The sequence below is a fragment of the Embiotoca jacksoni genome, unplaced genomic scaffold (assembly GCF_022577435.1).
Source record: "Embiotoca jacksoni isolate LCO1_2020_lvr unplaced genomic scaffold, fEmbJac1.0.p SCAF_7, whole genome shotgun sequence".
NCBI lineage: Eukaryota > Metazoa > Chordata > Actinopteri > Embiotocidae > Embiotoca > Embiotoca jacksoni.
The window spans coordinates 30001-43905 of record NW_027185425.1 but is presented as its reverse complement, the minus strand read 5'-3'; the positions used below and the strand labels follow the sequence as shown (position 1 = coordinate 43905).

Sequence of the window (13905 nt, the reverse complement as noted above, 5' to 3'; positions counted from 1 at the left end):
ATTGGTTCACGGATGACGTCCAGTAACCTCGCTGGCCATTGGACGACTGACCAACGACGAATTCAGCACTTCCTCTGCTAAGGTCATGTGATTTCCTGTCAGCAGCGGAGGTCCACCATTTTGTCTGCAACCAGATCCCGTTTCCTTGAGCGTCGTGACAAAATAAAACAACAACGTAAAATCACCGTAAAGAATAAAAAAATGTAAATTTAAAAATTTAAAAAAAAATCCTGAATCTTAAACAAAATTATTTTCATAAAATCCCTGAGAGATTTTACCAGTTTACCCATTTTTAAATCTTATATGTATTATTATTACTAATAAGTTTTTGGGGGTTGCTTCCAATCTCAAACACATTTTTTCCATAAATATAACTATTTCCAGGTTATTTTGGACAATGTGGAGCACCAGCATGTTTAAAAGGAGCACTATTTATAATCTGGCAATCACAGACGACATGTTTTCAGAAAAGTTTTTATTTCATTTTAAATTCTGAGTTCAATTCAAATATGTAATTATGATGCAAATTTTTCACTTCAGACAAAAAATATTTTCTCAGTTTGTATCATTTCCTTCACATTGCCATACAAGTTTAATGACTGCATAAATTACAGCGCATCACTCCTACCAACACACGGGGAAGACAAACACACACAAAACGACAATATGAAAATGTACACACACAGATTCTCTGTATTAACAGAAATAACATTTTGGGTTTCGGTTTTGACTGACAGTTTTTTCAAATATTGAATTTATAATAATCGTGACAAAAAAATACTTTTCATAGGACTTTTGAAAGACTCATTTTTGGTCCCTTAAAAGGTAAAAGTTAATATATAATAAACATCTCCAAATTGAAGTTGATAACTCAACACATCATCATTTCAAACTTCCTCTGTGTCTGGTACTTTTCCAGTGTTTGTGACAACATACAGTAAGAAGAACACACAAGAGGCCAGTATGATACATCAATATCACATTTCAGAGGAAAGTTAAAGTCTCATCACGACACCCTAGTGCAACACGTCTATTCCTAAATAACAAAATATAAAAAAAATACTAGCTGACCCAGAAATAAGCTGAAACTGAATGAGTTCAAGGGGAAAAAAAGAGCATTCAAATTTATTCAGATTTATCACTAGTGCATGCTGTAAAAAAAAAAAAAAGGCGGTAAGCTGCTCCTGAAATCCATCCCAGATATCAAAGCTGACAGGTTTAGTGGTTCCGTTCACACTCAGTTCCTGTCTTTCATCTTTATTTCTCTTTCTGTGACGGGAAGACGGAGAAAATTATTACTGAGAGGAAACGCAAAGCAGCAGCTCCACGATGATGAAACAGACGTGAACAAATATATAACATTAATGGAAACACATTAAAAAAAGGCCAGAAAAGTGGCGTTACCTTATCTGGTTTATCGGCCTCGTCCGAGCCTTCATAAAGAGAAAGAAAAGTCTGATTAAAAATGAAATATCTTACCAGAAATGTGTTTCAGTGTGACTTCTATTTGATTTTATTTCAATATGAATGTCAAGTTGTTGTTTTTTTTACTTTTTGCAGCTTTAAATGATTAATTGGCAGCATATAATCAATAAATTCAAGAATTGATATCATCACTGTCAGAAAAGAAAAGATTTTGTGTTTGATGTTTCTGAGTTGTTTGCTACCTGAGCTGGTGAAAGTCCACGAGACAAACTTGATGAGCCCGTAGAGCACGAGCGCCACACCGACCATCGCCATCGAGTCCTCGACGGAAGGAGTACTGAATCCTGAAAAGAAAAAAACTAAATTCAAAGCCTGCTAATTTTCATTCATCTGATTTGCATGGTTTTATTTTGTTAATTTGGACAAAAATAATTAATTTGACCTTCAACATTCAACCTTTAGGAGTTACATATTCCACCAGATGTAGTCGGTGTGTTAAAATAATAAAATCTCAGGGGGAAAAAAAAAGTCAGACTCGGGGTGGGCGATATGATTTCTGTGGGAAAAAAAAGCTTAACTGTATCTGACAATCAACCAGGTACAAGTAGACACAAATTTGGCGAACCCTTGCAAACTTCATAGCCGAGTTATCCTAAAAGTTAAATTTTTCTATCAGCGTTGCAGTTAAATTGAGTTTTAACTAAGTTTTCTCCACATCACCGATGACACTGAGGGTCGTGCTGGCCCGTCGTGTGCCTCCGGAATGGACAGCCACACAGGTGACCTCCCCTCCTCGGCCCAGGTCCAGCTTCGATGTGTCGATCTCCAGCCGGGTGCTCTGGCTGTAGGTGCTGTCCCAAGCCTGCCTGTGGCCCGTGGCGCTGCCCGATCCCAGGGTCCTGGACTTTCCATCGGCACCCTTAAACTCCCAGCTCAGCTCCAGGGAGAGGGGGGCGAAGCCGGACGCCTCACACTGGACGGTCAACGTCTGACCTGGAGCGACGAGGGGCAGAGGGGAGGGGTGGATGGAGAGAGATGGAGGTTCTGGGTAGAGGAGTAAAAAAAAAAATAGGAAAGAAAAGGAAACAGAATTAAGAACGGAACTATTTTTTTTAAATATAAAAATCAGCTTATTAAAGTGTTTTTTAAAAGCAGACAGGATTAGGACCGTTGGGTAGTGCCTCCAATCTACAACCTGTTCCCTCACCTACAATCTCAAGCTCCACCGCCACCTGAACCAGCAGGTACGGCAGGAACACCGTACAGATGTACGTCCCGGAGTGACGCACTTTGGCCTCCGGCAGGGTCAGGGATGCGTTTCCTTTCTCGTGCAAAGCCTGGAAGTCCAGCATGGCGCCTTCCTCCTGCGCGTCGGCCATGCGGTCCGTCTTGCCGTCGTAGGCCAGGACGAGCCGGCCGTGACCTCTGAACTGGTAGCGCCACTCCACGGCGAAACCCGACCCGGACAGAGGCGATGAAGGGTTGGCCCAGAAGCCGCAGTCCAGCAGCACCGGTTCCCCGAGTCTGGACTGCACCGAGACGGTCTTAGTGGTCACGCTCAGGATCACTGAGGAAACAAGAGAGGGGAGGAGGAGAGAGTCAAACCGGCACCTCAACTGGCCTCAGGACCCACATTTGTCCTTTGCCTCCAAAGTACTTCGAAATTTTGGAGCCACACTGGATCAAAAATCCTTCAAAATAAAAGCATCAGCATTAGAAATTCTGCAGACTTGAAAATTAAAAAAAAATGCCCCCCCCCCCCGCCCTCCTAACACATCCACAACCTGCTGAAAATGGCCCCACAAATGGAGAACCACTGCTCTAAATGACAGCAGCCACGTGTTGGGTGACTCAGCTGGTCTTCTGTGCCGTAAAATCATTACCGTCGTGCTCCTTAGATCCCGTTGGGGCACGCGTGATGGTGGAAATGCCCAGCTGTTTATTGAGGCCCTGAAAGGTGGTGGAAAACCAGTCGGCTTGCAGGTACACGGGGCTGAGGGCGGAGTCTGTGAGCGCAGCAACCCATTTGAGGGTGGAGGGCTGCGGCAGGAAGGGGTTGATCTCACACCTGGGCTTCTGGATAGAACCTCTGGGAGGGTTGAGAGAGCGGTGGCGCAGAGTGGCAGCCGGGTCTGAGAAAACAGGGAGTGGGAGGGATAAAACCTGGTGTGAATGGTATAAAATTGAAATCACAACATGTTTGTTTTTTGTTTTTTTTACTGGAAAGATTCATTACAGAATGCCTCGCGGACAAATTCATATTTAAGTGTCGACAAAATGGAGAAATTAAGAAGCTGAAGACATGTCAGGAAGCAATATCAGACACCTGATGTTTCAGTTCATAAATTTTGTAAAAAGGCCGATAGAAAACAGCAGATTGTGCAGCAATACAGCGAACACATATTCTAGATTTATACATCAGAATTGATCCTCACATCTCTGATTAATTTATTTAACAAAGTGATCAAACAAATGTCAATGAGGTAAAATTATCAGGTCACAGAATACATGTTTACATCTTTAGTGTAAAAACAAAGGAGGCAGAGGATATGTGCAAAAATAAACCTGTTACCCCATGTACACTGGAGTATTAAATATCATATTTAAAATGTTATAACAAGTGTGAATACATCCAAATCAGACAGAGAAGCTCAAAATATTCAATCATCTCAGTTATTATGATCACTTTAAAAATGAGAGCTGTTGTTCAGCTCTCATTTTTCTCTGCTGGGTTATATTTACCTTCAATTGAGGCAGCGAGTTGGAACAATTTGCGCCACTAGCTGTCACATGATGCATGAAAAAAACCATCTCAAAGCACAATGCACACTGCCTCTCACACATCGAGGTAAATGTTGTGGTTATATGTGCTGTTCAGTGTCACCGTGCTGAACTCACCAGTAATGAAGTAGACTCTGTCGGGGTTGATGTCGGAAGGAGCCGGTCGGGACTCTGAACTGAGGCCGTGTGCATCTGCTTGGATGTGAAGCAGAGATTTCTCCTGGCTCGTAGCTCCGGTTAAACCGCCTCCTCGACCCGCCTTGTCCTGCACAAACCAGCACTCCAACACCAGGCTGCTGCTGCAGGCTACAGACAGACAAGATTTAACAAGATACTGACGAATGAGTTTAAACAAAACAACAACTGTAAAACATGAACATAAGAGTACGATTATATTATGTGTCATATTTGTATTCTGTAAGGAATCCCGCTATGCTTTCCAATAAATGATGCATTTGCTAATTTGTATAGTGTCCTTCCAAGACCTATTAGAGAATAAACCTGCTGTAGTTCTGTTAAATATGCCATTTGCAGAAATGAGAAATTCAAAATAAAGAAGGAATTATAAACCAGAAAAAAAACAAAACTGGTGAAACTAATTCTCTAAGAAACCAAAAAGGTGAATCTTCCTCTAAATTGTTTCCATCCCTTCTGCCTCATCCTCACCTGTTTGGACCTTGAACAAAAATTCTGACAAAATGCGCAGAAAGTATCTTTTTCAGAAAAATAATCCTAAATTTCCCTTTTTGTTTTCTACCTATATATTTTCAAGCATACATGTATTTCACGAATCTTAATAGCATTCAGTATATCCAATAGCCAAAAGTGGAGACAGCACAGCTCGGCTTGGAGCTGGGTGTAATAACCGTTTTGGCCACGAGAGGACGGCAACACTTCACTGAACACGTCACACCAAACCCCATTTACAAATGTAGAATTTTAAACACCATCAATGTTAAAGGCAAACTTACTTACAGCTGGAACATTAATTAAGACGTTTTACCTTCTATATAGGATTCATGTGAAACTCGGCATACCAATGGCTCACACAACACAGATATTACTATGTTTTAATAGTTTACAGTTAACGTCGTTTCTTCTAGCTGTTTTGCTCTATCATATATTACCACATTATGCTATATTTACAAAAGGGATGTATGACTCGTGCGTATATTCAAAAGGTGTTACTTGGACATTACTGTATGCAAAAAAAAAGTCTATTTTCCGTTTGGTGTATTTTGCCAGAGCAGCAGAGAAAAACACGTTACCTACCTTCGATGAAGCAGATCACAGCGACCAGGCTCAGTTTATAAATTGTAGAAAAGTTTGTCATGGCTATGTGTCTTCCCTCAGCTGTCTGGTACTCTTTCTGCTTTTCTCACACGGACTAAAGGGCGATTTGACGGCTGGTTTTCCCCTGCAAGTCCAGGGCTGGATTTTAGTTTCACTTTCACGTGTAACGTCTGTCAGCCAGCCAGGGGGAAATACTAATTCAGGTCAACATGTCAACATACAATACAAAAACACAAGGCCATCACAAAAAGTACATTTTATATCAGAAAAGTAAAAAAAAGACTAGAAGCTGAAAAGACAAACCTTTTACCAGAACTTGAATGCGGTCGGCCTGGTTTAAACATGTACAATGAGAAGTTCTTCAAACTCACCGCTAGATGGCGCCCTTTACCAAACAATAGTCAGGTAGGACTTGGTCAGGATGTGCTTCGGTTTGGTTTAAAATGCAGATTGTTTATTTGATATTTTAACGCTATTTGTATTTATTTTTATGCATTGTATCTGTTCTTATGCATCTCGTTTATTTTCTGTACTTTTAAATTGTTCCTTTATATCTGTTTTTATGTGGAACACTGCATGTAATTCTCATGTTGTAAAACTCTTTATTGTATGAAAGGTGCCATACAGATAAGGATTATTGTTATTATTATTTTTATTATTCGGTTCCTTTGCAAACAATGTCCTGCAACTGAGTTTTATCATGACTGCGGTTGGAAAATGTGGTTACTGTTCGTTAAGTAGCCTACAGATGATTTTCATTTCACCAAATGGGATATTTCAGCAGTTTTTATAGATGTAAAACCAGCTGTTCACTTTATTTATGACTTTCAAGCCTTACATGACTGAAGTTACACTGATCTTCTTCTGTGATTGTTTTTCTAAGTGAGGATGAATGTGGCAACACAAGAAGGACAAGAAGGCCTGTCGGGACGAAACATTTGCAAATCATACCAGATCTGTGGCATAAACACAAAAACGAAACCTAATTCCGACTTGTCATGTGATTTCCCAGAAAGCAGCACAGAGAGATGTGCTGCTTTCGGCCCAGTGGTGGCGCTCTAACACAACACTGCTACTGACTATCCTGCAGAGGCCACCATCATCACTTCTCCTGGAGCAGCAACAAGACATTAGTTCACAAAGTTGTATCCTGGCTGTTTCAGATCATTAAAGTTGTCATGGTTCATAAAAAAAAGAAAAGAAGCTCTACACAAACATGATCAATTCACATTCAGGAGATCATTCCTGCCCGCTGCAATCAGACTATACAATAACTCACCTCTGGCCAAATCCATCACACAACAATAACACCGTTGCACTGCTGTTTGTTTGTTTTAATTCATTTCACTGTTGTTTAGTTCAGTTAAATTTAATATTATTCTATTTTTATTTGTATATAATGTGCATTTAAAAACAATTTAAGAAGTGATTAAATGAAGCAAATTGCTGCGTTTCAAATGATGTACTTCCCTCAGTGTGCTCACGTGTTAGGACACTCTCAGGTGTTAGGACACTCTCACGTGTTAGGACACTCTCAGGTGTTAGGACACTCTCACGTGTTAGGACACTCTCAAGTGTTAGGACACTCTCAGGTGTTAGGATACTCTTAGGACACTCTCAGGTGTTAGGACACTCTCAGGTGTTAGGACACTCTTAGGACACTCTCAGGTGTTAGGACACTCTTAGGTGTGAGGACACTCTCACGTGTTAGGACACTCTCATGTGTTAGGACACTCTCAGGTGTTAGGACACTCTCAGGTGTCTTCCTATTCTCCTCTTCCCCCTCCTCTTCTTCTTCTTCCTCTCCACCTCCTCTTCTTCTCTTCCTCCTCCTTTCCCTCCTCCTTTTTCTCCTCCTACTCTTCTTCATCTTCTTTTCCTCCTCCACCTCCTTCTCCTGTTCTTCTTCTTCTTCTTCTTCTCCTCCTCGTCATTTCCCTCCTTTTCCTCCTATTCTTCCCCCCCATCTCTCCTCCTCTCCACCTCCACCTCTTCCTCCTCCTCCTGCTCCTCCTCCTCCTCCCTTTTGTGAGTTCCCCAGTTCAGACCATTTGCTCCACCTCCTCCTCCTCCACCTTCTTCTCCTCCTCCTCCCCCTCCACTTCCTCCTCCTCCTCCTCCCTTTTGTGAGTTCCCCCGTTCAGACCATTTGCTCCACCTCCTCTCTGCGGCTCCATCAATGTGACCCATGTGATCATGTGCAGAGGATTGTGGGTAAGAACATCCAGAGTAGCATGCTGGCCTGCAGCCTGCAGAACAGGACCAGCTGTAGTAGAACATCCTGGTACCTTTGTCTTCCTGAACTTCACACACTATGACCCTGTACCAAATGTCACACACTTCTTCCTCCTCCTCTTCTTCTTTCTCCTCCTCTTCTTCTTTCTCCTCCTCTTCTTCCTCCTCCTCCTCTTCATCTTCTCCTCCTCTCCTTCTTCTTCTTCCTCTTCCTCCTCCTCTTCTTCTTTCTCCTCCTCCTCCACCACCTCCTCTTCTTCTTGTACCAAATGTCACACTTTTCCTCCTCCTCCTCCTCCTCGTCCTCCTCTTCTTCTTTCTCCTCCACCTCCTCTTCTTCTTGTACCAAATGTCACACACTTCTTCTTCTCCTCCTCTTCTTCTTCTCCTCCTCCTTTTCTTCTTCTTTTTCTTCTTCTCCTCCTCCCTCTCCTCTTCTTCCTCTTCTTTCTCCTCCTCTTCTTCCTCCTCCTCCTCCTCCTCTTCATCTTCTCCTCCTCTTCTTCTTCTTCTTGTACCAAATGTCACACTTTTCCTCCTCCTCCTCCTCTTCTTCTTCTCCTCCTCCTTTTCTTCTTCTTCTCCTCCTCCTCCTCCTCTTCTTCTTCTTTCTCCTCCTCCTCCTCTTCTTCTTGTACCAAATGTCACACTTTTCCTCCTCCTCCTCCTCTTCTTCTTTCTCCTCCTCCTCCTCCTCCTCCTCTTCTTCTTTCTCCTCCACCTCCTTTTCTTCTTGTACCAAATGTCACACACTTCTTCTTCCTCCTCTTCTTCTTTCTCCTCCTCCTCCTCCTCCTCCTCCTCTTCTTCTTTCTCCTCCACCTCCTTTTCTTCTTGTACCAAATGTCACACTTTTCCTCCTCCTCTTCTTTGTCTTCTTCTCCTCCTCCTTTTCCTCCTCCTCCTCTTCTTCTTTCTCCTCCACCTCCTCTTCTTCTTGTACCAAATGTCACATTTTTCCTCCTCCTCCTCCTCCTCTTCTTCCTCCTTCTCTTCGTCCTCCTCTTCTTCTTTCTCCTCCACCTCCTCTTCTTCTTGTACCAAATGTCACACTTTTCCTCCTCCTCCTCCTCCTCCTCTTCTTCTTCTCCTCCTCCTTTTCTTCTTCTTCTCCTCCTCCTCCTCCTCCTCCTCCTCTTCTTCTTTCTCCTCCACCTCCTCCTCTTCTTGTACCAAATGTCACACTTCCCTTTGCTCACTCTCAAATGAAGCTCTCAGATATTCGTGCTCTGACTTGTGTGGTCCTTGAATATTGACGGGTGGTGTTGTCTCCAACCACAGAAATATAGGAGCTGTTTCTGAAAACCCGGTTAATATTTAGATGTTGATCTGGTGTTTATTGGCGCTTAATCTCTTCAAAGCATCCAAATGTTTGTTTTAAAGATGTTGTAGGTTTCCTAGTCTGCCTGCAGGAGGCGCTGTCACACTGACAGCTCAATGGGAAACCCAGGTATTGATCAGCAGTCAGCAGGAAGAGCTTCTGTCCACCAGACTTCTAACCACAGTGTCATAAACAATATGAGTCCAGCTTTATTAAATCCTGTAAATAAAGGATTTAACACAGACAGTATTGCTTTGATTGTATAACATAAATAACACCGTCCCAGCTGGAGAAGTCCAACTGAAACTCTACACCGGCGATCGAGTGCTTCAGAAACATGGAGTGAGAATTAAAATGTAAAGAGTACCAAAGCGAGAGCGAGTGAAAATCAGCATCAAGTGTTCAAACATCAACAGTGGCGTTAAATTTCTGTGCAGTCAGCAGTTTTCAGCGTCCACAGCTCCACATGAGGTCAGGAGGTTCAGCCTGTCACTCAGAGCTGATCTGATCTGATCAGGAAACAACTTCTTTCACTCTCTTTCTGCTTCGGTTTTATTTCTTCTTCACTCTGGCCACAATAAACACCCAACTTTCACTTTTGTAGTTTAACCCACAGTTTTAGCGAGATGAGAGTATTGATCATTGAGATTTGATCGTTTTCAACATTGATGAGAAACTCTACAAAACAATAAGGAGGCCTTTGGATGTCTATGATGTCATTATCAAATAATTAAAGTATGATTTGTTTTTTAAAGGTCTAGCACAGCTGGTTCTTGTGGTTTTCAGACTGCATAACGTTGATGATTGTACCACATTAAAAGACATTAGTCGTGTTTGTCAAATATATTTTTGGTACTCGGAGCAGTTCTCCTGGAAATCAACAAGTGCTTCAGCTACAATATAAATTCACGCTCGGTTAACAAGGTCACAACATTTGTCTCTTTTCTCACCAGTTAGTAACACATTGCATTTTATTTATTTGTTATCACCATGAATGGAAATCATTGCGTTTGCCTCTCAGATATTAAATCCTATAACTGTAACCTGCCTCAGCAGCAGGAAATAGAAAAACAGCCTCATGTCCGGCATCAACAGAGGTGTTAGATTTGTCTTTAGCCAGGCACTTTTCAGCATACACAGGAGTCTTCTTGTTAGACAGAGTTTAACTGACCTGTTGTTGACTTTCCTAAATATTCATTTATAAGCTGTTTAATAATAAGCCCAACTGCACTGTGGCATCTCTGCTGCACGTTATTGCAAGTGGGAACCACAAGAGGGAGCAAGTCAGCACATTTCCTGTCGTGTCAGTCACGACCAGGTAACGACAGAAAGGACACTTATTTGTAAATATGTTTGTTAACCCAGGTCGATCAAAGAGGAATAGAAAACAATCAATGATAACACACCGTTTCATCCCCTCAAAATCCAAAGTACTGATCCGTAGCTTGTACTGACATCAAACCTTCCAGAAAATCAAATCATTTCAGATCATTACTTTACAAATCGTGCCACATCTGAATGATTCAGCATGACATGGACTATGTGCTGCAAAGTTAAACACCAATGTGCTCCGTCCTCATCTTTTACTTCAATTTGTATTTCTTGTTTACTTTCGTTTACAACCTCAGTGAATAAGTTTGACCCAGATTTAAGTGACGCGGGACTCGATCTAAATTCTGATTGGCTCAAAAGAGGTTTAGTTGTGACGCTCCTCCGACCGTCACCTCAGTTCATCCCGGGAGTTGGTGCAGGAGGTCCTGCTGTCTCTCTCTCTGTGGACACCTCGCTGTGCTGATTACAACTTGGTTGGTCTGTTTTTGAGTGTCCACATCACAATGAAGGTCCTGGTGGTCCTGGTTCTCCTGGGAATACACAATGCTGCGGCGGGTAAGTCCGACTGTCTTGATCATTTGGAGGTGAACTCAGCTGGTCTACTTTTACTGTTGTGTCGCCGATTATAATCTGTAATTCCGGTTTGATCGAAAAACCGCGCGACGTCACTAAAGCTGTCAAATAAATACAGTAAAGTCGAGAATAGGCTGGCCTACTTTAGACATCTAAGTTAAGGAGATGTTGATAGCTATACAGCCTGTAGTTACACTTTCATTTTGTTTTCTTTTTTTGTTATCTTGTTTTATTTTTATTTTTATATAAACAGTAAATAAACATCAACACAAAGTTCATCGTCGTTTTTTAGCATATTATTGCATTTCCCGCCCGATTAAAATGTTTATGATTTTAGTTTAACTACGAGGTAGCAACGCCTTTATTTCCAAAAATCAGGGGTGCAAATCAAATGCAAATTAAGGACATTGGACAGAAAACACAGGAATGCAAGTGAATCTTATTGATGTCGTTTTTATTCCCCGTGTATTTGTTCCATTGTACAAAACCTTCTCTGGACGACACAACTGAAACTCGTAATGTTTTAAAGGCAAACGATGACTTCATGTTTCCGTTGATGCTCAAATGCCCTCCTCGCTTATATGTCACCTGGAAAGTAAATAGGCCTCAATAAACAAGATAGAAAATAGAGATGGAAGAGAAGCCTGGTGTCGAAATCCTGATGAATGTATAATCTGTCTAATCTCTATCTCAGGATGGAAATACGTTATTTGAAAGTCACATTTAAAATACTCAAAGTGATGTATTGTTTTTGTATTTCATATCCAAACTATTTATAAAGTGGTTTTAGGTCGTCTACAGTTTTGACAGATGTATTGATTTGTAACTATATGCAAATGAAGTGGAAGGATATGATTAATAACAATATATTAAAATAATAATAATAATAATACATTGGTTATAATTAGTGTTGTTTCACATTTGTTCCTGTTGCAGCATGTTTGAGTTTAGAGTTTGATGATTCTCTGTAACCTGTTGTTCAAAAGACTGATTCTGTGTTTTCTTTTTGCCACAGTCACACATTCGCTGCTGTACTTCTACACGGCATCATCAGGAATACCAGATTTCCCAGAGTTTTTGACTGTGGGTATTGTAGACGGGCAACCCATCTCCTACTACGACAGCGTCATTAAACAAGAGATTCCCAAGCAGGGCTGGATGGCCGAGACTGAAGGACCAGAGTACTGGGAGAGACAGACGCAGATCTCCATTGGTGACCAGCAGACCTTCAAATCCAGCATTGAGATTGTAAAGCAGCGCTTCAACCAAACTGGAGGTTTGTTCATGTTTCATATTTTACTGTTTTATGTTGTTAATTTTTAGTGGGTTGTTAGTAATTGATATTTATGTTGTGTTGTAGTAACACATGTGTGAACACACGTTGAAAATGTTTCATTCAGATCACAGATTTAAAAGATTTAACTGCACGACTCAAGAAATTTACTGCAGAACTCCAGTTTTGATTGGATTAACTTTATTTGACCACAGTGTGTCAGTGACTCAGTAAACATACTTTTCTTAAGTGGTAAAATATATATAGTCAATCAGTGGAAAATTAGTCAACAACACATTTGATCAATAATACATGTGAGTCCTTTATCACACAAAACTCCAAATATTTGCTTGTTCTTGTTTTTCAGAGACAGGAATTTTAAACTCTATTTATCGGTAATTGATTCATTAAAAAACATAATCAACAAATTTGAACCCCAAACACGTCTTACAACTGCTGCAAAGTAAAAGTAGTCCACTAATAAAAAATAAAGAAATGTGTCATTCAGAAATGTGACTCAGCAAAACTTGTGAAATGCAAACAAATGAGTTTTGAGATGAGAGTCAGCGTGTGTTGATCAGTTTGACAGTCTGAGCTGGTTAAACCTCCGTTCAGTCCTCTCCTGCTCTCCTCCATCACCTCTTCTGTCTTTTCATGTTCACACTGTTTACCTGCTCTCAGTTCATTATTTCTCTGTTTCTGCTGGCAGACAAACAAATGAGCATCAACAGTGATTTAATTGAGGCTCATAAATGTTGATTAAAGCAGGAAAACTCCTGAACTGTTGTTCTGAGACACAGAAATGATGCTGTTATTCTCTACATTCATTAAAAACACACCTTTTCTCATCAATCTGTTTCTGGACACACTAAAATGACAGGAAGTGATTGTTAGCTTTTAGTCGACTCCATTTTAGTCCATGTTGTCAGGTTAGAGTTGGACTGCTGAGGCTGTAGGAGGATGTCCAGCAGGAGACATGAAGACATGAAGACATGAAGACATGATCCTCCTGTTAGTGACTGAACAAACAGTAAAAAGGAGAAAACCTGTTTTATTATCCAGCAGCGACAACAAAACCCAAAACGACATCAAGTGTCTGCTCACAGTGAAGCTCAGCCGTTAAAACAAATACTATATCCTCTCTGAAGCGTCATTTTCTCCACCTGAAACCAGAGTTATTTTCTCCAGATGGTATTAAACACATGTATAAAATATAATAACGGTGTCGTCTGGCTGCTCAGACAGAGTCCAGCGTCTGCAGCAGCTTTCTGTCACCTCTCAGCCTCTCTGTGATCACACAACACAGGTGTTGTTCTGCAGCTGTATTCACGTTTATTACGTCCGACGGCTTCACGTTCATATAAAATAGGGATTTAACAGCGTCTCGGCTCCACAGTGCAGAGTTACAGTTCACCTGGTTAGCGGCTAACGTTAGCATGGATGAGCCGCCATCAAATCACTGTTAATACTCATTCAGTTGTCTGATGACAGAAGCAGAAACATAATGAAGTGATAGCAGCTAAACTGAGTGTTTCTTAACATTCAGTAAGATTGTAGTTGATGAAGGAGAGCAGGAGACTGATCGGAGGTTCAACCTGCTCAGACTGTCAAACTGCTCTTCAACAGGTTTTGTTGGTTTTCTGAACTGAAGAGGAACCAAAGAAACATTGAA

The 13905-nt window shown here is 41.2% G+C and overlaps 2 protein-coding genes across 4 annotated transcripts in view; one reads left to right on the top strand and one right to left on the bottom strand.

The window, feature by feature from the left end:
• Nucleotides 1-458: 458 nt before the first annotated feature.
• On the bottom strand, nt 459-5781 carry tapbp.1 (TAP binding protein (tapasin), tandem duplicate 1). The gene is made up of 8 exons (XM_069176495.1): nt 5479-5781; nt 4324-4512; nt 3309-3557; nt 2633-2992; nt 2146-2469; nt 1668-1769; nt 1405-1433; nt 459-1269 (listed from the first exon to the last, which is right to left on the bottom strand). The coding sequence occupies exons 1-8, from the start codon at nt 5537-5539 to the stop codon at nt 1258-1260; spliced, it is 1326 nt and encodes a 441-aa protein (XP_069032596.1). The 5' UTR covers nt 5540-5781; the 3' UTR covers nt 459-1257.
• A 5002-nt stretch (nt 5782-10783) lies between these two features.
• Nucleotides 10784-13905, top strand: part of LOC138214722 (major histocompatibility complex class I-related gene protein-like) — an 8666-nt gene continuing 5544 nt past the window's right edge. For 2 of the 3 annotated variants that reach the window (XM_069176500.1, XM_069176499.1), the window contains exons 1-2: nt 10803-10942; nt 11976-12236. In XM_069176500.1, the coding sequence (XP_069032601.1) occupies nt 10891-10942; nt 11976-12236 (313 nt within the window). In that variant the 5' untranslated portion in view covers nt 10803-10890. Of the gene's footprint in view, nt 10943-11975; nt 12237-13905 lie in introns of all 3 variants that reach the window. The other variant, XM_069176501.1, reaches the window with a different exon arrangement.